This window comes from Myotis nattereri (genome assembly GCF_964212035.1).
Source record: "Myotis nattereri genome assembly, chromosome: 2".
Taxonomy (NCBI): Eukaryota; Metazoa; Chordata; class Mammalia; order Chiroptera; family Vespertilionidae; genus Myotis; species Myotis nattereri.
Genome location: NC_138076.1, coordinates 152,563,164 through 152,588,758, shown reverse-complemented (window position 1 = coordinate 152,588,758; position 25,595 = coordinate 152,563,164). Strand labels below are relative to the sequence as shown.

The following is a 25,595-nucleotide window of genomic DNA, read 5'->3' as shown; positions in this document are numbered from 1 at the left end:
CACAATCTTAACTAAGAGGTCAAAGTTAATAGCACTAGTAACAAGACAGGTAGACACCGCATGCAACTTGCCTCTCAATAAAATGCAATGAAAAGAACACAGCATCCATGACCTCTCAGCCCAAGATGTACCAGGGTCCCATCATAAGACAATGTCAGAAAAACACAGAGTGAAGGACATCCTACAGAATGACAGGAGCATAATCTTCAAAACCGTCAAGGTCATAAAAGGATTGAGGACCTGCTCCAGAGTAAAGACACTAGAGACAAACAATGGAGTGCCACATGTGTCCTTGAATTAGATTCTTTGCTATAAAGGGCATTCCTGGGGAGGTCCTTCGCTGCCCCTATGCTTCTGTCTCATTACTTCTGAGGTCCTTTGCAACCTGCAAATGCAAGTGGCCCGCACCTTCCCAGAAGCGTGTAGCACAGCCTTTCGGTGAGGGAGAAGGGGAGTGGGAGATGGGGTGGGATGTGGTGAGTGTTACTGCTCGGTGTGGGGAGGAGCAGGAGGACGGTGGTGCTGCAGAGCACAGCCTCCACGTCCCTGGACTTCCAGACCCAACAGCTGCTCGCAATCGATTGAGAGGGGGTCTAAAAATAGGTCAAAACTCCATTAACAGCACAAATGTGGAAATAAAAGTACCGTACTGGATATATTGGATAGATATTAATACTTAATAGACTTGCCATTTGAATAGAAAAACCTAAACTAATAGATGAAAAATGAAACTATGTGGAATATTTGAAAGTCTCATCATCACAGATGTTCCACTGAAATCCTAGAAATTCCTAGACAGGGCCTGACCTTAAATGTAAGTGGATATTGGGGAAATAACTACTATGTTCTCGTTCTCTCTCTCTCTCTCTCTCTCTCTCTCTCTCTCTCTTTCTCTCTCCACACTCCCTGGAACTTCTAAAGAGCATTCAAAGTTAACAGGATATAAATTCCACCTTTGAGGGAATTCTGAACTGTTTTAAAGTTCGAATTTATCTTAATAAGGTGTCAACATAGAAAGCAGACCAGTATTCACATCAAGTTCGAAAGAATTCCTTCTATCCAAAGAGATTGACATTTACTGGATTAGAAAGAAATTTCCCTCTTTATCTTTAGAGATTATAGAATTCCTTCTTTTGTTATTATTTCCTTCTGTTTCTCTCCTGGAAGGATGATCTATTTCTGTTTTTCTTACTGATCCATCTCATCCTACTTTAAAGAAAAAGACTTGAGGTCTAGACAGACCACAGACCGTGTTTCATTGTTCAATCACTGTAAAAAAGGCAGAAGGATCCTGTATTGCTAAATTTTCTTGAATATCTTTAGACATTTGTCTCTTCCTTTAGTAACCTTTCATTAAAATGGTGTGTGTGTGTGTGTGTGTGTGTGTGTGTGTGTAGAGGTGATAATATATATATATTTTTCATTGATTTCAGAGAGGAAGGAAGAGGGAGAGAGAGATAGAAAGATCCATGATGAGAGAGAATCATGGACGGCTGCCTCCTGAAAGTCTCCCACTGGGGATCGAGCCCACACTCCAGGCATGTGCCCTTGACTGGAATCGAACCTGGGGCCTTTCAGTTCGCAGGTGACGCTCTATCCGCTGAGCCAAACCGTCCAGGGCTGGTAATATATTTTTAAAACACAAGACAACTTTCTTCAAAAATGTACCTGCTCTTCAGTCATTCTGGGAGGCTGTATGCTCATTCCAGTTCTGAGACATCAAGTTTTTAAGGCCGGCTACATTGACAAAAATATAGTCATTTGACAATATAATCTCTGTTAAAATTCCTCAATCTCAGTTAGATAAGCATATCGCTTAAGTAAATCGATTTCAGCTAAATAAAATTATGGTACTACATGCATACAACTGAAAGTATTCCCAACCTGCAGCTGTTAAAAGGGATTATTTAGCTCATCTCCAATACATTATTAAGTGAAAAAAGACAGACTCAGTGGTGTGTGTGGTGTACTATCATTTACATGAGGGGCAAAAAGGATATATACATATACATGTATAAAAGCACAAAATATTCCTGAAAGAATACACAGCAAACGCTGACGATGGCGGCCAGCGGGAGTGTGGCGAGGTGGAATGGAGGCATGGAAGGACAGACACCTATTTGTGACGGTGTATTTGAATTTGTCACGAATATGTTTTACCTAGTCCACAAAAAAGGAAAATAAGAAAGAAGTCTCCTTCCATCCCATGTTTAATGGTCACGTGGTAGAACACTCTACTGACATGAAGTTGGGCTTTGGGGTCAGGCAGGTTAAGATTTGAATCCACATGTTAACTGGGAGACTTTCTCTGGGTCCCCGAATTTTCCTGAACATCCATCCTCTTCCACGGAGAGTGGGAGGAATGATCAGTGCCTTCAGTGTGTTCCTCCTGGACTGACACAACAATGAATGGAAACCCAGAAAGCGAGCAGAAAACCGCAGCCCTGTTTCCTCCCTGGGTGTAGGAAGGGCCTGTGTTGGTTACGTGAGGTCCTTAGTAATTTTTAAACAGTCCATTGATTACAGCTCGTTCTTTTCCACTCTTACCAAGAGGTTACAAACAAACTTTTGATAAGAAACCCCTCCCCATGCCCCAGGGAACAAACCTCCTGCTTCAAAACCACCATCCTGGTAGAGGCATTGCCTTGGGGGATCATGGGTTTAAAGAAAAAGAAGGAAAAAAAAAGAGGGAAAGAAAGTTTTACTACTTGTCTTAAGACATGAAATTTCACCATTAAATTTCTCTCTTTTATATCTAGGTGGCTAGTAAATCCCTAGCAGCCTTAGTATAAATGATATTTAAACCTCATCTGCTAACACTTTGCAGGGAATTAGTTTAAGCAATTAAAATCTTCCCCTTCCCTAAACACCACCACCCATAAAACAGAGGACATTGACAGGGGAGGCCAAGTAGTCGCTAGTCCAAATTGCAACTTGCTGTGATTTTAGCAGTAACACTCTCCGTAAGACCCTCTACTGCCACCTGCTGGAAAATTGTAGGTATCTGCTGTACAGATTCTCCCTGGACTACAAGACAATGGCACGCCTGGAATTGTGCAGCAGGAAGCTCACACACCTGGGAGCAAGGCTCCCCAAACAAGCATCACAGCTTCGCCAAGGACTGGCACCACGCTGCAGCGCAGGCACCGCTGAGAGGCAGCTGTCACTTTCTGGTGTGTGTCCCTCATGAATTCTTTCCTCCGGGGACTTTCCTGGCCCATCCGTGGTAATGGCCGGAAGGTTGCTCCCTTCCCCCAGAACCTCTAGAGTGGAATAGCTGCAAGGCCCCTTCCTACCATTTCAAAGACCCATTCAGACCATTTTGGAGACCCCCTTTCAGGGGTCCATGACCTCCCAGGTGAAAGAGTGCTTCATGAGTGTGAATTCATCTTCCCATCATTGCTTGAGGCAGCACCATAAATTGTGACAGTCAGGGAGGTTGACTGGAATGCGGCATTGCAGGCAAGCTCGAAGGATGGGAAACAGATCTGCCTAGATGCCATCAAGACCAGGCAACTGGCCCCTGGAAACGCTGCTGAGGTCTTGGGTGCTGGGGAGCTGGGAGCAGAGAGGAGAGGTAAGAAGTCCTGAGGGGCTCGCACAGCCGGCCAGGTCCTCATCTCCAAGACAGAAAGGAGATTTGGCCTCATTCTTTTCAGCCCACTGATTGCTTTATTTCAAATTACCCTAACTACTTAGCATGGTGAATTAAGTTGAAACCCCCAAAAGTTTATAGAGGATGTCATCTAATCTGATTAAACGGAATATTCCCGTCACAAGCCAGGGAGGAAATGGAAATTACTCTGAGTGCACTGCTATTAAATAATTTGCATAGACTTGCATATGCTATACATCAGCAAAGCATATGCTGTTTAGATTTAATGAAATAATTTTCCCTCTCTGAAGACTGATTCAGTCTCCGTCCTCCTCGCTCTGTCTTTTTCTTTTCCCATCTGTCTCTTTTTGAAGGTTGAAATTATTTTTACGGGAATGGCACACAGCTATGCACAAGTTACATAAAACACGCTAACAACCTTCCTGCTGGCAGGACTGGGAGGTCCTCCAACTGTGAGCTTCCCACGCGCCCTCCCCCTCGTCCACCTCACATAATTAAAGGCTCCCTTGAACGGCCCTTAAAAGGTTCAGCTTGATTCATTTGGGGCTTCCATTGATGGGGGGAGGGTGGTTTTAACCTTTGGCTCCGCTTCCCCAGTGATGTTTTCCTAACCCTAAGGAACAGCATCTAAATCAAACTGAAAATGGAAGGACAGGTCTCCGCGGCGCTCATGTCATCCGTATCTGTTGAGTCTGTGACGCCGCCGCTGTGGCTGCACGTGCGCACTAATCACCCCTGAAAGATGTCTGTGCCTGCTCTGCGTCTCAAGGTTCCAAACCCCTGACAAGTGCTGGCCGCTGCGAAAGCGTCGTTCCCATTTTTATCAATGGAGACAAGGAAGCCCGGATAGACGAACATGATGTGTTAGTGGCAAGGGGGCGGGTGGGGGGACGAAATCTATCTATTTTTGTATTCTCTATGGATATTCCCTAGTTTTGGGTAATATTTTAGCAGATCTCATGTTCAGTTGTAATGTAGCCAACAGAGGAATTCTAGTGAATTCCCCAACAAAATTACATTAGGATCAAATGTGATAGTTATAAACACTATCCAGATGTTGGGGATGGACTGGATATAACTCTTTAAGCCCCAAATTACAGTATAATAAATGCAGGCATGGGGATCTGCCAATACATCTGAACTTCGTGTCGGAAACCAGGTCTGACCTTAATTTAACTCTATAAGGAACTAAGAGTTTCCCCACTTGGGTAGTTAGGATGCATCCAAGGCTCTCCAAGTGTTGCGATATTGTCACAAGTTTTATCACTCACTTGAAGAATAACATTATCAGTTCCTGGAGTCCAGCCAATCCTAACACAAGCATTTTATTGCAAACAGAATTGCAAATATAAATAACTACTGAGGTTATGAAACAAACCTGTGAAATAAAATACAATATAATATGAAGATCACATTTGTCCTTGGTGAAATTTAGGGAGTCAAGATCCTATATAATAAAAGCCTAATATGCAAATCAACCAAATGGTGGAACAACAAGTTGCTATGATGCACACTGACCACCAGGGGGCAGATGCTCAATGCAGGAGCTGCCCCCTAGTGGTCAGTGCACTCCCACAGGGGGAGTGCCGCTCAGCCAGAAGCCCTGAGCTGGGCTCACGGCTGGTGAGCACAGCAGCAGTGGCGGGAGCCTCTCCCACCTCTGCAGCAATGCTAAGGATGTCAGGCATCCTCTAACGGGAGGGTCCAGGCCAGGCTGAGGGACACCCCAAGAGTGCATGAATTTCATGCACCGGGCCTCTAGTAGTATAATAAATACTAAAATAATTTACTACATAAACCAGCAGTGCAAACTTGCACAGGCCCACAGCAAAAGCTAAGATTTGGCAAGAAAAAACTTCATCCTCTGCCCCTGATGTTTAATTTCTATCTGGAGGGCTAATAGAAACTGATCTTTTGTACTATAGCTCATGGTCAGTAGTGAATGTATCCTAATTAGAATGTCTGTGGTCATAAGGGAAGATGAATATTTCAAATATTGTAGTGTCCAGAAAAAAAGAAAAAGAAAAAAGCAGGCACTTTGGAAAGCTGGAATCAATAGACTAACAAATTTGTTAAATGGTAAACTATGGCAAGCCTATCTGTGATATTGTGTTAGATATTGCTGAAAGAAACCAAAAGTAAAAGGAAACGTTTAAAGGGGTGCCAAATATGCATCAAATCCTTCAAGAAATGTATGTTTTTTATCTGGACATACCAAAGCATAGAATGGTCTCCCTGGCGAAACTTAAAAAACACAGTGCCAAAGATATGAGCTATACAGCCCCCCAAATTCAGAAGTTAAATCACCAAACCAAATAATAGATGCCATAAGCCAGCATAAGCACAGCATTGAGGAGCTCTGTGTATCTCCTACCACTAACTTTCCAAACGAAAAATAACTATTCGTAGCAGTCAAAAAGTACTGAAAAAAACACACAAGAAAACAGCTTCCAAAAAATGCAAAACCTAATTGATGGTTATATTGTATAAGAGTATTTTTTGAAATCAGACATTTTTTTGCAAAAAGAATGTAAGTCTATCACTATCATTTATATAGTCTGTGAATGAACTCTCCCTCTGCTCCTTCCTCACCCTGCCGCCATCTTCCCCAATATTTTCCTCACTCGGTATGTGAGTTTGAGACAGACAAAGGAGTTTCAAGAAGGGAAGGTTGTCTGAGAATGGAGAACTTGGATGAGCCAGCACCATGGGCCTCAAGATATTCTCAGCAAAACAACCCAAACTTTCCATCGATACATAAACAAAATGTAATCTATCTGTACAGTACAATATTATTCAGCCATTAAAATGAACGACATTCTGCCCTAGCCGGTTTTGCTCAGTGGTTGGAGCATCGGTCTTAGGACTGAAGGGTCTCAGGTTTGATTCCAGTCAAGGTCACAGACCTCAGTTGCAAGCTTGACCCCCGATCTTGGGCGGGGCCCCTGCGGGAGGCAACCAATTGATGTGTCTCTCTTCCATTCTGTCTAAAAATCAATGGAAGCTCGACAGTCATGGCTCAGTAGTTGAGCATCAACCTGTGAATCAGGAGGTCATGGTTTGATTCCTGGTCAGGGCACATGCCCGGTTGCAGGCTTGATCCCCAGTGTGGGGCATGCAGGAGGAAGCAGGTCAATGGTTCTCTTTCATCGTTGATGTTTCTACCTCTCTACCTCTCCCTTCCTCTCTGAAATCAATAAAAATACATTTTAAAAAATAAAATAAATCAATGGAAAAATATATCCTCTGGTGAGGATTGACAACAACAACAACAAAAATGAATGATGTTCTGACACTTGCTACAACATGGATGAACCTGGAAGATATGTTCAGTAAAAGAGGCCAGATACGAAAGGCCAAATATCGTATGATCCCACTCTTGAGGGGTATACTTAGAATAGGCAAATTCATAGAGACAGAAAGTAGAATAAAGGTTACCTGAGGTTGGGGGAGCTGGGAATGAGGCGTTATTGTTTAATGGGTGCACAGTTTCCATTTGAGATGGTGAAAAAGTTGGAAATTTAGTGGTGGTAGTTGCACAAAATTGTGTATGCTCTTAATGTCACTGAATTGTACCCTTAACAATGGTTAAAATGGTAAGTTTTATTTTATGTATATTTTACCCTCATAAACAAATACCAAAAAAGAGAGATTGTTAATATTCTTAAGGGAACAGCCGGTGGAAGCCCAGATGCCCTGGCAGTGACAGACCTGAGTCCATTGGGAGAGATCAGTAAAGCTGTAGAGCAGGTTTGCCGCGGGCAGATTTCCTCCCTGGGTAGCGGGTATGAAACAGCAGGGAGGAGGGATTACTGTGAGAACTCAGAAGTCCTGGTCCTCCAAAAGACAGCAATACTTCCATCAGAAGCAAAGCAAACACTGGGCAAAGCATCTGCAGGGCAAGGCCACCAAGTTTTCACTCCTGATAGCAGGTCTCAACGCATGTTAACCTACAACAAAATACCTATTATGCGGCTTCTACTGCTAAGCACATCTTACCAGAAGCTGAAAGTAGAATGTGTGAGAGAAGGAGAGAGATAAGAGGGCGTGTAACAACAAAACGACCACCACCATTTGCAGTGAGCTACTGTGTGCTAGGTAGGCACTGAAGGTATCTCACTTATGCTTTCTTATTTAATCCTCAGGGCCACCTCTGAGGTAACAACTACCACCATCCCTATGTTGTAGGTACGGAGAGGAAGGTACAGAGAGGTAAAGCCTCTCACTAGGAGGTAAGTGGAAGAGCCATCTGGTTCCAGTCTAGAGTCCCTGCCCTCAAGGCAAAAAAACAAAACAAAACAAAGGTAAACACTAATGATCCTCAAACTGGAAACCTTTTTCAAACACTAGGGTCAAAGAGACATAATATGTAAAGTCGTGAGAGTAAACAAAGTTGACAAAGGTAAGCATATACAAAAAAGGAGATGATAGCATTAGGAGCTCATCTTATATCCATATTTCAGTGGACAAGAATGCAATGGAGATGGAGGAGTTGTCAGAGATGGAGAAAAATGCCAAGAGTGTTAATGACACCAAGTCAAAGGAAAACAGGGTTTCAGGAATGTCAACAATAGTGAATGCTTCGGAGAAAGGACTGAGACTAGGCTGGTACTATTAGGCTAGAGTGCAATCACAAACACCCCCAAACCTGCGAGCTTTCCAAAAGCAAAGTCTAGCTCTTGCTCGAGATACGTGTCCATCCCTGGTTGGTCATTCTCCACACTGATGTTCTTCCTCCAGGATCCTGGCTCACGGCTTCACCATGGCAGAGAGGGTGGAAAATGACTGGCTGCTAAGGCCTAGCTCTGGGAAGATTTTGTATGTAAGTATACATCACCTCATATTGCATTGGCCACGTCAGTCATGTGGCCACATCCAAATGAAGAGGAGAGGGGAGTGAAATTCTACCGTGAGCCTAAAGGGAATCAGAAATATTTGGTGGACGGCACTAATAACTACCATACCACCCTCAAGAGTAGTTGCAGTAACAATACACCCCCTAATGTTTACACAGCATTCCACAGATTAAAAACTATTCTTACATATATTATCTCACAGGAGCCCCACAAATCAAGGTCTGTTTTATTATTTCCATGTTAAAGCTTTGGAAACAGGCTCAAAGAAATTAAGCTACTTGCCCAAGGTCGCATACTACTAAGTGGCAGGGATGGGACTTGAACCCTAGTTTTCTGGCACTTAGTCCATCCAGCGCTGTTTCCTTGATGCCTCCAGGCAGACGGATGGGGGCAGATGCCAGATTGCTGTGCTGAGAAATCAGCTGAAAGTGAAGGAAAGGAAGAGTGTACACTAAGAAGCTTAGATTTGATCTTGCAGCCATGGGAAGTCTCCTAGCTGGAGAGTGACTTATTGAAAGGAATGTTTTAAAAGGCTTAATTTACAGCCCTTCAAGTGTGCCCCAGCCAGGCAGTCACACACTCCTGGAAGGATTAATTGTTTCAGCCTTTTGGGAAAGTGGTTTGACAATATGGATCAGGAGTCTTTTTTTAAAAAAGTTCATACTCTTCTAGAATTCATCTACAAGAATATCACCAGATAAGGATTTACATGTAAGGTCATTAATATTACAGGAAAATATTTTAGTAGCAAAAAATATTTTGGAAAAAGTTTAAATGTCCAAAAATAGGGAAATAAGAAAATTTATAGTTTTCCCACAAGACAGAATAAGAGGGAAGTTATCAAACAAACACTTTTAAAGAATTTCAGAGGCATGGGAAAATTTTTCATGATACAAAGCTAAGAAAAAAACGCATATAAAATTATACAGTGTTAAGACAATTACAAAAATATATATATACATACATATAGATATTCTCTGGGTGGTTGAATTATGAATGATAGCATTTCATTTCAACTTTCTTAGACTTCGTAATTTTCTACTAAATACATGTGCTATTTATATGAAAAAAATAAGAAAAGTTACAAAAATAAAAATAAATGGCTGAATTAAAGGCAAAAAAAAAAGGTCCAGGGGAAGGGGGTTTGTTGTTTTGTTTTAATGAAAAGGTGTTTTACTACCTCTGAGGCAAAGAAGCACAGTTACCAATGGAAAAGTTTTAGCTATTAACCACAGCAGAAATAGACCTGCAAAAAAGACCCCTGGTTACACACCATAGTTTCATTTAGCAGCCCCTCTTTTATTTATTTTTAAAATATATTTTTATTAATTTCAGAGAGGAAGAGAAAGGGAGAGAGATAGAAACATCAATGATGAGAGAGAACCATTGATCGGCTGCCTCCTGCACGCCCCACAGTGGGGATTGGGCCCACAACCCAGGCATGTGCCCTGACCGGGAATTGAATCGTGATCTCCTGGTTCATAGGTCAATGCTCAACCACTGAACCATGCCAGCCAGGCTAGCAGTCCCTCTTTTTATAGAAAGGAATAGAATTAATCTTGACATGAAGCAGAATGTTAGCGTTTGTGTGACTAGTTGTCACTGCGTTATGTTTTAGAAAAAGACTGGTCTGAGAGTAGAGACCTGGGCTCCTGGCCTCTGTTATGAACTTCTAATATGTTGCAAAAATTGGGACCTCAGTTTCCTCATCTGTTAAAAAACACAGGATTAAAATAGGTGATCTCTAAAACATGTTTCAGCCTTAAACCCTATGACGATTTTTGGTCTGTATTAATTTCATGGTAATGAAACCAACCTGTAAGAGTATTTGGGTAAAACATTTTCAGCTAGACCACCCAGCAAATGCAACTAAATTGGAATGCTTTCATATGTGCCAGTATTCTAGGTGCCATATTAAATTAAAGCAGAGTCCTTTCTTCAGCATCTGACATTCCCAAATATGGTTCATAGACTTAAAGGAAAAGTTAGCTATGAGACTTTTGAAAAGCTTTACAATGGAATGATTTATTTATTTAATTTGTCCAAAGACTAAAAGACCAGGTAGAGGTGGAAGGTGGGGAACGTATCTAAACAATCACACACACACACACACACACACACACCCCTGGCTGGTGTGGCTCAGTTGGTTGGGCATTGTTCCATGCACTGAAAGGTCACTTGTTCAATTCCCAGTCAGGGCACATGCCCAGATTGTGGTCTAATCCTGTTTGGGGTGCATGCAGGAGGCAACCGATTCATGTTTCTCTCACACAATCAATGTTTCTCTCTGTCTCTCCCTCTTCCTTCCTCTCTCTCTAAAATCAATACAAATATATTCTTAAAAAATAAACACACATTACAACATGACAACCCTTTGGTGTCCCCCACCTTGCTTTGATACTTATGGTGAGTTCGTATACAACTGCCTTCAAGTAAGAAATTTAGGGAGGTACTTGCAAATATAAAATGCAACCTAACTTCATTAACTAAGGATGGGAGACATAAAACAGATCCAGCTCACCTGAATTTCCAAATAAAGAACAGAAGCGCTCATTTAATAAGTAGGAGGCAGCAAACTTTTCCTTAAAAGGCCAGACAGATATTTTAGACTTTGCAGGCCAGAGAAGGGTCTTCTGTCACAACTACTCAACTCTGTCTTTGTAGCACAAAAGCAGCACATTAACCAGTGGGCATGACTATGCTCCAATAAAACGTTGTTTACAAAAACAGATGGCCAGCCCTGTTGTAAAGCATATTTTTTATTTTATTATTTTTAATCTTCACCTGGGGATATGTTTTTACTGATTTTAGAGGGAGAGGAGAGAGAGAGAGAGAGAGATCGGTTGCCCAGATCAGTTGCTTGCTGTGCTCGCCCCCACTGGGAATCGAACCCACCACCTTTTGGTGTGCTGGATGACACTCCAACCAACTGAGCCACCTGACCAGGGCTTAAGTTTTTATTTTTTAAAAAATGTTTTAAAGAAGTACGAAAGATAAACAGACGGAAGGAGAAAGACTAAAAGTAAAGGGATGCAAAGAAAAGGGAGATTCACAAGAGTGTGCCAAATGGGGACCAGGGCAGGGTGGTGACAGCCAGGAGGGAAGAAAAATGGGTCAATTTCCCCTGACCTTTTGGTCTCTGCTCTCTGGAATTCAAAGCGCCAAGTTTGCCCTGCAACCCTTTCGTCTTGCTGGAGATTTCCTGGTCAAAATATTCAGCTGGCACATGCCCAGCAGTAACATGGCCATCCCAGTTCCCCATTCCCTTCAACCCATCCCCAAGTCCTAGTGGTCTCAGCCTACCCTTTGCCTAGCCAGAAATTGCTCAATGTCAAATTCCTCCCTGGCACTGTGAGCTCAGTGTGTATACAAGTCTTTAATGACAAGGGTGGAAAATTAACCATGGGTCAATTTCCTCATCCATTGGTCACACCTTAGCATTTCCTTTCAATTAAGAATTACACCAAAAGGACCTCTAGACCTATGGGGTCCTCTGGCACTTCAGTTCTAACAACTAAAGTATACCCTTCAGGTCTGACCTTTTAAACCTTGTAACCTGAGATGTGAGTGTGAGAGAATAAAGGACTTATAACCATCAGGCGGAATTAAATTTTAACCATCTTAATTAAGTGGGGATCTCCCACTCTCCACCCCTTTCCATTTCTTTCTCTAGCACTCTCCTCCAGAGATAATTCAACAGCCTCTTTTCAACCCATACCTGGCTTTAAATAACACTCACATTCAGGAAGTTCTTCTTTACATTTAACCCAAATCCCTTCTGCTACAGTTAAAACCCATTTCCTCAGTGGAGATTTGGAACAGCTGGTTCCCATTCTCTTTATAGCAACTCTTCTTAAAGATTCATAGGCTTAGAAAGGTCGTCCATACCAACGTCGCCTAAGGCATACAGCTTCCTTTTCTTAAGCATTTTCCAAGAATATTTTCCTATATAGTTATCAATAACCAATTGCCTAGTCTGTGGAGAGCTGACTCATTAAGCACATTTCTACAGCTGGAGAAAAACAATAGCCCCCTATCCAATTACTCAAGGGATTACCTGAATTATTAAATACCTGTGCTTTTTTTTGAAGACACTTAATTTGCAGTTTGGGACAGAACACAAACTAACACAAGAGCACAATGCTTGCTTATGTCTGAGTAGGGAAGCCTGCGGGAATGACCAATCTTTGGCCAAGTGCCTACAGCTCTGCTCAAGAATATCACCTCTTTATGTGAGCAAGGTGAGGCATTTTAGAATTTTGACAAATAGCACCCAATGTTGGTCTCTCACTGAAATTTGTAACTGTCTTCTCCCCACCACATATCTCAAACTGTTTCTTCTCTAAAGCATTACAAAAAAAAAAAAATCCTGGAGCAATACAAAAGATCTTCAGCTGACTTTTAGGAGCAAACAACATATGTTCTCGAACATCTGTGCTTTTCCCAAGCTATTTTTTTCCATTATTGTCAAGAGAAAAGAAGTTTAGTGGAATGTTTATCCACAGAGGCACAAGTCTATAATACTCCCTGTTGATTACATATGAGACACAAAATATTAGTTTATTAAAAGCAGCTTCAACCATTGCTGTACAAAGCAGTTCTCCGATGGAACAGATTTATGAAGTAACAGCTGAAAGGTATGCAGATCACAAGATACATGACAAATGTACTTTATTACATGGATCAGAAATACCATATGTACTAGCAGTTACCCAACTAAGACTATTTAAAGGTTTTGCTGATATTGAAAACTATAAAGACACAATGTGAGAGTGAGAAAGTGTTTCATAAGATAGCATAATGACAAGATAAGTCATCACTTTAGGAAATTAAATATTCTGCATATTATAAAACTATGCCATTCTTTAAATTAAAATGCAGGGGACTTTTCCCCAGTCATTGTTTAAGGCAGATGTTTATAACATTTTTCATACTTTAAAATGGAACGTAGTGGAACGAATACAAGACTTAACATGAACACATTTAAGATTTCAGATTGAGATACTTAAGTCGCAATCATGTAGCGTTAAAGACTACACAGAGCAAAGCAAGCACAATGCATTTAGACATGACAGCTTCCTGCAAGGCATTTAACTGGAAAGGACTTTAGCAGCTTTCAACCCTAATTCCACATACAGTAGTCCTCCCTTATCTGAGGTTCCATTTTCTGCAGTTTCAGTTACCTGGGGTCAACCGCAGTTTGAAAATATTAACTGGAAAATTCCAGAAATAAACAATTCACACCATTCTGAGTCATGTGATGAAACCCGAGCTACCCGGCTCCATCCTGCCTGAGACATGAGTCTCCCTTTGTCCTGTGTATCCACTCTGTACACAGGGCAGTGAGATACTTCGAGAGACCACATTCACATAACTTTTACTACAGTATACATGTGATCCTTGAACAATGCAGAGGTTAAGGGTACCGACCCCACCCCCCATGCAGTCCAAAAACCATGTATAAAGTTTGACTCTCCAAAAACTTAGTTTGTCCTTTGGTATCTGAGGGGGATGGTTCCAGGACTCCCACCCAAATCTGCAGATGCTCAAGTCCTTTGTATAAAATGGTAGAGCAATGCATACAGTTGGCCCCCTGAATCCTTGGATTTCCAACTGCACATCAAAAATACTGTTTTCAATCCGTGGTTGTTTGAACCCACAGATGTGAAACCCAGGGATAAGGAGGGCTGGCTGTATACTTATTGAAAAAGGCCTATCTATAAGTGGACTATCCTATCTAATAAAGAGGGAATACGCTAATTGACCCTCACACCATCACAAAGATGGCGGCACACACAGCCAATAAGGGAATATGCTAATTGACTGCCCCACCCTCAAAGATGGCAATGCACACAGCCAATAAGGAGGGAATATGCTAAATAACTGCCATGCCCTCAAAGATGGCGGCGCCCAGTCCCCTCAGCCCCACCAGGGCGGCAGATGTGCGGCAAGGCCGGGCAGTGGGCCCAGTTGTTATGCGCGCCTGCCTCAGGAGTCCCCCAGTCCCCTCAGCCTCCCAGCCGCCCAGGGCCGGCCCGAGGCGCAGGGAAGCCTCAAATGGCAGCTGCCCAGCTGCCCAGGGCTGCCCGAGGCTCAGGTAACCAGGGCCGGCTGAGGCTTGTGCTGCCAGCAGTGGCAGCAGCAGAGGTATGATGGGGCGTCGCCTTCCACCCCTGAGGGCTCCCGGACTGTGAGAGGGGGCAGGCCGGACTGAGGGACCCCCCTTCCAGTACATGAATTTTCATGCACTGGGCCTCTATTATTATTATAATTGTCCTATTTTATTATTAGTTGTTGTTAATATCTTACTGTGCATAATTTATAAATTACTTTTACCACAGGTATGTATCAGAAAAAACAGTATATATAGGGTTCACTGTCTGCAGTCTCAGGCATCCGCCAAGGTTCTTAGACTGTATCCCCTGCGGTAGATAAGGGGGGGGGGGGTGGCGGGGCTACTGGACAGTGTTTGAATCCATTCTGCTACATTCCAACTGAGTGGCTGTCCAGCCTTAGCTTACAGGGTAGTCCTCCTGAGGCTGCCTGTTCTGCCTCCCGGCATCCTGGTTAGAAAGTTCTTCCCTAGAGTGAATCAGTCTCTCTCTGAAGCTTCCCATTAGAGGCATTCATTCATTCTACACGCTGGAACAGCCATGCTCACTATTAAACAGTGGCATGAATTTCGGCAAGTTTACTTACCTCTTCAAAACGGTATCCTCATCTGAAAATAGGAATAAGAGTATTGATCCCACAGCATTGTTTTAAGGATTAAATCATATAACATAGGTAAAACGTTTAACACAGTATGCATCCTCTAAATGTTGGTTATTACCATTATTCTACCAAATGAGTCTTATTTGACATCTCATTATATTTTTCTCCTGCTCTAAAATAGGTGAAGACCCTTAGCATTCAACTTTGCAAAAGTTAGGGGTTTTGTAGGCAGGCACACATCTGGTCAGGCTTTCCTGCTATATGATAGGACCCTGCAAACAGCAGAGTGGCCTCTGACCTGGCATGAGTACTAAACAGCTCCCCACTCCCCTCCAACAATTCCTTGTAAAATTCGTATGTGCTTGATATATATTTTTAATTCTCACCCAAGAATGTTTTTATTGATCTTATTTAGAGAAAAAGGAAGGAGAGAGAAAAGGGAGGGAGAAAGGGAGGAAGGGAGGAAGGAAGGAGGGATGAGAAAAAAAATTGTTTGCCTCCAGTACTAGTCTGTCCGGGGATTGAACCCGCAGTCTTTTGGTGTGCGGGACAACACACCAATCAACTGAACCACCCAGCCAGGGCTGCAATGGTATTTGTATATGCTGGCAAATACAGGGGAAAAGAATTCTATTTTGTACTAACATGAATTTGAATCACTCTGCCAAGTGGCATCAGAAGTCAGTCACTTAGCTAGTCAACAGCCCCAACATCTTCATCTCAATAGCAGTATTTATAAATTTGGCAATTCTTTTACGTCTCTTTAGATTTCTCCCACTTACCTTATTGTGTGGCTAGCACTTCACTAGTCTAAACCACACACCACTGCCCTTCACCATCATTATACAGTCTATTTCAGATATTCAAATCAAGTCAGCTAGTTATTTCCCCAACTCCTAAAAATCCTATCTTAAATTTGATTCAAATTCTGAACATATACAAATTTTCTAATAAATAAAAATATTTGTGAACTAGTGGGAAAAAAATGTATCTACAGCCATGTGACATTAAAAATAAAAAGAAGAGTTTCAACTGTAGTTCGCATTTCTTCTGTTTAGTAGCTTGCACCCCACTGACCTTGGGCTTCACCTTTGGGACTGGGTCAGCCCATGCTAAGGGAGTGCTACCAAGGGAACTCCAGTCTGGGCTAGGCCCAGAGATCTGAGAAGGGTTCCATAAACCATTTCTCTGCTAAAACCTATTCTTTATCTGATCCCAAGCTTGCATCATGGTTTGGACCAAAAACAGGTATTCTACCCTAAAACTACCTTCCTTTCCCAGCAAGTTTGTACAGCCTTTAGAGGCAGAATAGCACTGTAAGATGTAGGCTCTGGGGCCTGAACTTGAATCCCAGTTCTCTCAGTTTTAGCCATAGGGCCTGTGTGCCTCGCTTTTCCCACGAGTACCCAACTCACAGATTGCTGGGAGGGTAAGTTAATACTGTGACTGAAGAGTTTAGGATTAAATAATTTAGACTAAGTCCTGATACATGAAGCAACCAATAAATGAAAGCAATTTTGATTATCCTTATTTTTAATTAAAAAAATAAATAAATAAAATGTTACATTCAATTCAGAACGTGATTGAGCCCACTCATCCTAATTCCAAAAATGATTTGGTGCTTAGCTTGAGCTCCATCTGGTGGTTTTACAGCAATTCCCTGGAAAACATGAGTCAAATAAAAAGATGACAAATTTTCGAAAAAATATTTTACTCATTTAAAAGATTTAAGGATGTTGCTATACTTCTTTTTAATTTTTTTTTAATCCTCACCTGAGGGTATGTTTCCATTGATTTTTTTTTTTTAGAGAGAGAGGAAGGGAGAAACATCCATGCAAGAGAGAAACATCAACTGGTTGCCTCCTGCATGTACCCCAACTAGGAATAGAACCCACAACCTATGTATGTGTCCTGACCAGGAATCCAACCTACAACATTTTGGGTGTAAAAAACAAAGCTCTAACCATCTGAGCCACCTGGATGGGCTATACTTCTTAATTATAATCTTTAAATATAAAGCAACAAAAGAGTGATCATATCCTATACTCATTTTTGAATGCCAGTCCAAATTTCCTGCCAAAATTTGGAGGGGGTAAATCTTCCTGGCAGTGCAGTCCACCAACTCTGTGCCTTAGCAGCCCCAGTCTCAACCTAGTGCAAGACAATTTCTTTTTAATAGCCTTTCCAGAAGCTATAGGACGCTTGAGGACTTGTTTCTCAAATAAGTTATTGACAATGGTGTTTGATTTTGTTAACTTTATGTTAAATCCTGACTGGACAAACTTCAGGACTGGATAAAATTAAGTGAGCATACCAACATCATTATGAGGCCCTGGATGAATGCTCAAAGCAACTACCACTGGAGTCAAATTAGAGGTTATCAGCAACAGAAAATGTATCTTGGGCACTGGACTCTTGGGCAAAATCCAGTAAAACAATACCTGACAATGTTGCCAAAATATAAATAAGCACTAAATGGGTAACATCACCGATACAGACAATTCCCAATAGAAAAAAAGGTAATTTAGCTAGTATATTTAGGATAATGTTAGCAACTTTTTATTTCATAAATAAACATTTATTTACCTTTTCCTCACAAACTCTATTTGTTGTTCATAACTATACCACAAGGCAAAAAAGGCCATGAATGACATTTATTTTCCAACTCATGTTTTTTTCCTCTAAATATATTTTTATTGATTTCAGAGAGGGAGAGGGAAACATCGATGAGAGAGAATGATTGGCTGCCTCCTGCACGCCCCCTATTGGGGATCAAGCCCACAACCTGGGCATGTGCCCTTGACTGGAATCGAACCTGGGACCCTTCAGTCTGCAGGCCAATGTTCTATCCACTGAGCCAAACCGGCTAGGGCTCATATCTTCTATTAGATTCTTTGAGAAAACTTTTTTATTTTAAGTATTTAAAAATTATCCACTAACTTTTTGGTGAACTAACACTGAGTAAATTGAGAAAAGTCTATTACATAAAATAATTTTTAAGATTTTACTGGCATTCAGTTTTATAACTCAAAACTCCTAAAAGATTTGGGTCCTGTCCTATTTATCTCTATATTGTACCCCAGCCTAGCAGTTTGCCTAGCACAAAATTTGTGTCCTGATGACTAAGTGACTTTATTCTAACAGATCCCACTTTTAATTTAGTTTCCTCCTGACGTTAACAGCCTCTTCTGAGTAGACATCCATAAAGGCAGACACCTTGTATAGTTCCTTGTGCCCCTAGCACCTGGAAAAGACCCTGGCACACAGTAGGCACTCAAATATTTGTTGTTCCAGTGAATATATAGTGATGGTTAATATTTTTACAGTGAAATTTCAGAGGGAACGCTAAGTTTAATTTTTTTTTGTTAAACTTCACCCGAGAATATTTTTTCTATTGCTTTGCAAAGAGTGTGGAAAGGAGGTAGAGGTGGGGAAGAGAAAGAGAGAGAGAGAAACATTGATGTGAGAAACACATTGATTGGTTGCCTCCCACATGCACCCTGACTGTCCAGCACTTGGGGGATGCTAAGTTTAAATGTTTAAATGGCTTAACTAAAAGTAAACTTAGCCCTGGCCAGTGTTGGTCAGTGGTTAGAGCACGGGCCTGTGCACCAAAGGGTTATGGGTTCGATTCCAGTCAAGGGCATGTACCTAGGTTGCAGGTTCAATCCCTGTGTGGGAGGCAACCAATGGATGTGTCTCTCACATCAATGTTTCTTTCTCTCTCCCCCTCCCTCCCTTCCACTCTCTCTAAAAATCAATAGAAAAAATATCCTGGGGTGAGGATTAACAAAACTAAAAATAAAAAATAAGAGTAAATTTAAATAAGAGTGAAATTAGTAAACTGTAGCAAGACAGAACCAACAAAAATCATTTCATTATACAAACATTTCCAACAGTATATTCTATTCTTCTGAATACTAGTTTTAACAAGTCAAAGCTAAACAAGTTTCTTTATTGCTAGATCTCTATAAAATAATACTGAGCAAATACTTTCTGTGTATCTTCAAGCATGTAGCACTTCCCAAACTGATATGACTACAAAATGTATTTTTTCACCACACATCTGGAAAAATAGATTCTGAGAAATATACTCTTAGAAATGTTGCATTATATTAGGCTATATAATAAAAAAACTGATAAACATTACTCTAGTTTCCAGGATATTCTAATCTCCTTAAAAGATGGATCATACTAACTAGTACATGTTAATAGTCTATCTAAAAATTTAAAAGAAGAATCTGGACTTCTCCACTACCAGAATACCTTAAGGATACATGAAAGAAAAGATATTCACGATCTAAACAAAATACCTTTCATTATGAAGTATACAAACTCAAAACTCCAAACAAGTACTGCTGATAAGATCCACTGACATTACATTTTAAAATAACATTATATAATTAGTCTTCTTTAATCTTAGTATAGTATCACTTATCTTTACTAATACCAAAAACCACAACCACATTAATATTTGATAGAATCTTGATGTCTGAAATCTAATCCCTGTATATCAGATAGCGTCCAATTAAAATATAAGTATAGCTTTCATTCATCAAAGGAAATATTTTATTCAAATTTCTAAAACAAATTTGAGGTGTTATGTTGGGTTTGAATTGAAGAAAAAGGCCCAGTTAAAAAATGGTTTTCCTTTGATAGAAGCTGAAATAGGTGTATACATTCTAATCAAAGATCTGCCCCATGTGGCACTTTTCAAGTTTTTAAAAGTCTACCAGGCTAAACCCTTAGCCGCCTTCGCTGCTTTTGCTTTGCTTTTCCCCTTTCCTTTTTCTCGCTTTGCCTTCAGCCTTTTTCTCTGCCTCTGGTTCATCCATATGGGGTACTGTCCATGCTGGTCTAGAAGGGTCTTTTTGTTTCTCTTAATGTCAGTCTCCATTTTCATGTCATCTGAATAAAAAAATGGAAACGCTATTAATACTCACGAATGAAAAATCAACCCTGTAAAAGAGCATATTAATGCAGTGAGAACATCAATAGTGAAAGTGGTCTGAAACTACAAAAGAAAAAACAAATCCCTCATTTGACTAACTCTGAAAACCCCTAACAACACTTTCAGTGGAGACACACACATGCTGTCAAGTGTTCCTACAACTGTGAAAGACAAGTATTTGTGAGCAAAGAGACATCACCTTTTTAATCACTAAAAAACTTTCTAAAGAATGTTGTCATGATTGTCCTTCTTTAGAATAATAAAGGTTAAATAGGAACCATTAAGGATGTATGAATTTGAGTTACTGCGTTAGGGATAAGTATATGGTTCTGAGTGAGTTACAAGAACATTTCTTAAATTAAGTGCCTTCTTGAGCTAAATAAGACAGCTGAGCCATTAAAAAGTGTACCCACACTTCTAATGGACGGGCCTCAGAAGTAAATGAGCTGATTAGGAATGAATGGCCACTTCTAATACCGTGAACTAAGAAGAGTAGGAGGAGCAGTAAGCAGCAGGATTTAGATGACAGAGATGGAAAGAAAATAGAGAATGACTGGATGTATCTCGGGGCTACCACACTTTTCTAGCCAGATCACATAAAGAAATCCAGCTCTACTAACAGGAACTTGGCAGGAAGCTCAGTGCAACCATGCTGTGGTACATCTACCACCAACCTTACTCATTGTGAAGGACATGCCCAGAATGGCCCTCCCTGGGAACGGGCCAAGGTATACAAGGTCTCCCATGTTTTCTACCACCTGACATTCACTTATCTGGTTTACTTTCTCTCTTCTCTAAAACAATGGCAAGTCTACTAGAATAGAGGTCTTTTCTCTAATATTCATTATTTCCACAGTACCTGGAATAACTAGTTGATGAATGATTATTTTAGGTGCTATTCTAGATTCTAGGGACATAGTGGTCCAAATAACCTCCCTGCTCTCATGGAGTTTACGACGTTCTTTTGAGAGGAGAATAACAGAGCAAACTTCAGCCTGTGGTAAGCAGTTTTTTAAAGAGAGGTTCTGTACCTCTGTCTATCAGAATCAGATTTAGTAACACATGGTAGACTCTGGTAAGCACATGAAAAGACAATGTAGTGTTTTAAGCATGAAAATAAAACTTGATTTATATTCTAAAAAGATCACACTGATTGATAGGCTGAAAAAAATCAGAAGGGAAAAAGAGCTGAAGAGAGAAAAGGCAAGTATCATAATTCAGTCAAGAGATAGTGATCATTTAAAGTGAAAGCATAAATGAGAAAAACGAATAGATTCCCGTTGTATTTTGAAGATACTCAAGATGTGCTAATTGTTTAGATGTGGGAGAAAAAGGAAAGAGGAATCAAGGGTAACTGTGAGGTTTGTGGCTTAAGAAATTAAGTGGGTAGCTGAAGGAGTGGAAGGGGAAACATGAACTTGAAAGCAGAGATGAGGAACCATATTGAAAACAGGTAGATTACTAAATGGGGAGACACTGTGAAGAATGGGAAAGGAAATTTCTAGGATTCGAAAGTTAAGGAATGCTGCTCTTTTCCTTAATCACTGTACACCACATAAATACACTTCTATTTTAAGACCCTAAGTATTGTGAGTGCTTAATTTAATTTGTTGTCAAAGTAGTGTATTAACCATGTGAAAACCAATGAATCTTTCTCTGTATTGAAACTATAATATACAGCCTCCAATTCTAGACTATGATTAAGACAAAGTGGTCTCTAGAATCTGTCAAAATCAAATACAGGGAAACTTTATGAATTTTTAGGATAATGTAAGTGCAGAGGACTCTCAGAATGGGAACTGGTTCTTCCAAAAGGTGAAATGAAGAAAGATCTCCTTTTGTCCTGCCTCGTCCCTGACTGAATTGTGTACCTTCCAATGAGGATGCCTAGGTTTGCCTACTCCTGTAGCACTGTCTATTTCTGAGACATTTGGGATAGTGCATAAACATCAAAGGCCCACTCTGCATATCCCCAAACGTGCCTATTCACATGAACTGGCTACAAAATAGTTTAGCACAGAATCTCTAGCAGCACCATAAGCCTTCAAAGAATAATGTGGGCATGGCAGGAGGTTTGTTGGGACTCAAGTGTGGGAGTGAATGGAAGACAGGAAAAAAGAAAAAAAGTCATAAAAGGAAACTGACAGAATTTTTTTTTTAACTCACCTTTGTCATCTTTCACCACACACTGGGTTTTCACTTCAGAATGTTTGGGGACCACCACAGTTGCTACCTCATGAACATCTTTCATTAAAACATCAGTATCTATTTTAAGAATACTTTTAAGTCTGCTAAGCTCCTTTGGGGCATTCTTTTTTCTCTTTTCAGCACGCATCTTCCTTTTCCACTTACTCCGTAAGCTTTTAGCCATATTTTATCTGGAAAGTGAACAAAGATACATATTAAAAAGTAAATATGTACCATCAAAGAGGGGCAAATGCTGGGAAAACCAAATCAAAAGGTATCTCTACAAAACATAAACAAACGGAAGGTAAAGCTCTTTACTCTGTTCATGATTTATGTTGGCTTAATGTGCAACTTCTGTGTGGATCAACATGGCCATGGACAGCCATTAAATAGTTAAGAACACCAAATCCAATTCCCCTTGGCCACTCACTAGCTGTAAGTCAAGCCAATTCTGAAAGTTCCTGGAGTTTCCATACAAGATGCAAAAATTTAATTTCCTCCAAGATGCAAAGAGCATCATCACCTTACATTTAGGCAACGACTTACAAATCACAAAATGCTTTTATAAATATCTCTTTTAACTGAATTTTGACTTCACTCACTCCTACAGGACACCCACCCGAGTCGTCATCACCCACCCCTTCAAGTCAATCTAGCCATCTTAAAGTTGGCCAATTCCACTGCTGCTTTCTCTCCGTCCCTTATTCCCAGCCCTAAATCCTCCACAAGGTGGTTAGTGAGCTTCTAAAAGCTTAGAGCAGCCCTGGCCAGTGTGGCTCAAATAGCTGGAGCACCATCCCGTATACCAAAAGGTGGTGGGTTCGAGTCCCGGTGAGGGCACATATCCAGGTTTTGGATTTGATCCCTTGTTGGGGTTTGTGCAGGAGGCAACCTATCTAAGTTTCTCACACTGATGTTTCTCTCCCCCACCCCTTCCTCTCTAAAATCAACTAAAAATAAAATTTAAAAAAAACAACAACACAAACACACAACTTAGGAACACATGACCGCCTTTCCTTAATGACTTTCCACCTCCTATCTTCAAGATCTACAAGGTTATTTGTGACCTGACTCCTGCTTCCTTCAACTCTCTCTACTCTTGTTCCATTTCACCCCCAACTGCATCTGAAAAAAGTCCAACTGGTGACAATGCAGGGACAGTGGGGATGTGACCAGAGGGGGGAAGGAAAGGATTATAGAGAGTTTTTAAGGATAGTTTTGAGAGTGATTTCTATCATCCTCTTAATTGTGCTGGATTTATATTGGCATACACCTATCAAAGCTTATATATATTACACACTTTAAACATATGAAGTCTATTGTGCATATTACACATCCATAACGGTTATGTAAATCGTTATGACACGGCTTGGGTGGGAAAAAGCCCAAACGATGTCCACATCGGTCCCTTTCCCTTTGCTCTCCCGTGCCTGAGAACCCATCTTCTCAAGGCTTGCTCCTCACTTCACTGCCTGAGAAAGGACTTCTCTGCCCGTTAGCTCCCCTCCTAGTATCGCCTATGACAGATCCTTCCCGTCCTTTTTAAGATGTGCTACAGTCTGAAACTGCGTTTATTTTCTGTCACCCCCGACGGACTGTGAGCTCCACTGGGCAGGGACTACATCGGTCTTTTTCACCGCTGGATCCGCCGATACGTAACTCTCTGCACATAGCAAAGGTTAAAAAGACTTGCTGAATTAATAATGACTAGTGGGGTACCATTACTTTGGACGCCAGCAATCACAAACTCAGGCTTTTCCCTTGTGAATAACAACCCCAAACCCGTATGCAGTGGGGATGGAAGGATTTCGTTCAACAGACTTGAAGGCCGAGGTTAACCCGGGCCAGACTGAACGACGGACTCGTTTGCTCGGAACACCGATGCCCGAGGGCCGCCGAGACGAGAGGCCCCTGCCCCCAGGAGCGGCCTGCACCTCAGCCTGCCCAGTGATGGACGAGACTGCAGGCGGGCTTCTCTACGAGAGGCAGAACGGAGAACCAAGTCCCACGCGCCACATACCTCAGGTTCACCACTCACAGCCCACACGCTCCAGACGACCCGAAGCCCAGCACTTCCGCCTTCCGGGCTGCCCCGCCCCCTGGCGCGTTGCACGCTGGGAGCCGAATATCCGGGAACCCCTCCAGAGGCGGGGTCTTCTGAAGTTGCACGCTGACGCGCTTCCGGCGTTTGCCGGCCTGCAGGCCTTGGAGCCTGGCTCCTCCCAAACAGGTTCCGAAGCGGAAGTTGAAGAATGCGGAAGAGCCCCGGTCGAGGTTGGGGCGCCCGCCAGGCCCGCTTCCCGAGCGCGGCGGCGGCAGTCTGACATTTTAACCCAACGAGTGACGTTGCCCCCCGGACCCTGCTGCCAGGTAAGGAGCTCAGAGCCGGCCTTTAGCTCTCACGTTCACACAGTACTAATGGATTCCCGCCGAAACATCCTCCCATGGACACAAACTATAATGTGGTAAAAGCCTAGGGTAGGGGGCTTTTTAAAAAAATTAGCCCGCTGTATTTGGTTAAACATTTAATTAGGTCACCCCTAATGCCTTGGCAGGGACAGACCAAATGACTTCGCAGGCCGGACGTTCCCTACCCTGTATTAGAACTTCTTTCAAAAATAAATGTTTGTACTGCGTTTTAGAGAAAGCTCACTTCTGCGTAGTTCAGATTGATTGCATCTTGCTTAACATACCAGGCCAAGGCTATTAAATAGACATTTGGCACAAGGAAAGAGAAAAAGACAAACTTATGAAAATGTCTTGGTGTTAAATATATGCCGTAATTCAGCATTACTAATGCTTTAAAAAACTGAATTTTAACCTAAGCTTCTCTCCAGTTTGTACAGTTAAGTGGCCTTGGAATATTTAAAAATCCCTATTCCATTCCTTCATTCATCCATTTGAGTGTGCACTCTGTGATGAGCACTGTGTGACGAGCACTCTGCTGGGTATACAAGGAGGAAGGAAACCCCACTACAGACTTCAGGAAACTTGAACCCCTGATGAAGGACAAGGCTTCGGGGGTCAAAGTGGACATTGCTTCTCCCCCTCACAGGGGTGGACGGGTGCTATGGGGCGGGAGGCACAGTGGGTCGCACTGGGTACCTGACCGGAAGTGGGCTGTCTCCATCTGAAAGGCATACTGCACTATAGCCCCGGCCCTCCCCCCGGCCTTCCCAGTCAGGCCTGTGTGTGGAACCCCTGATGTGCATCATCACCTAGTGAAATAGTTAGACTGCTGGGACTCAGACGGTGGCTCCTGCTGCCCAGG

The 25,595-nt window shown here is 41.8% G+C and overlaps 1 protein-coding gene across 1 annotated transcript; it reads right to left on the bottom strand.

The window, feature by feature from the left end:
• Positions 1–19,052: 19,052 nt before the first annotated feature.
• On the bottom strand, positions 19,053–24,418 carry LLPH (LLP homolog, long-term synaptic facilitation factor). The gene is made up of 3 exons (XM_081083797.1): positions 24,345–24,418; positions 22,304–22,515; positions 19,053–20,094 (listed from the first exon to the last, which is right to left on the bottom strand). Exons 2-3 carry the CDS (start codon positions 22,506–22,508, stop codon positions 19,916–19,918), a joined length of 384 nt encoding a protein of 127 aa, XP_080939923.1. The 5' UTR covers positions 22,509–22,515; positions 24,345–24,418; the 3' UTR covers positions 19,053–19,915.
• Between the last annotated feature and the right edge of the window lie 1,177 nt (positions 24,419–25,595).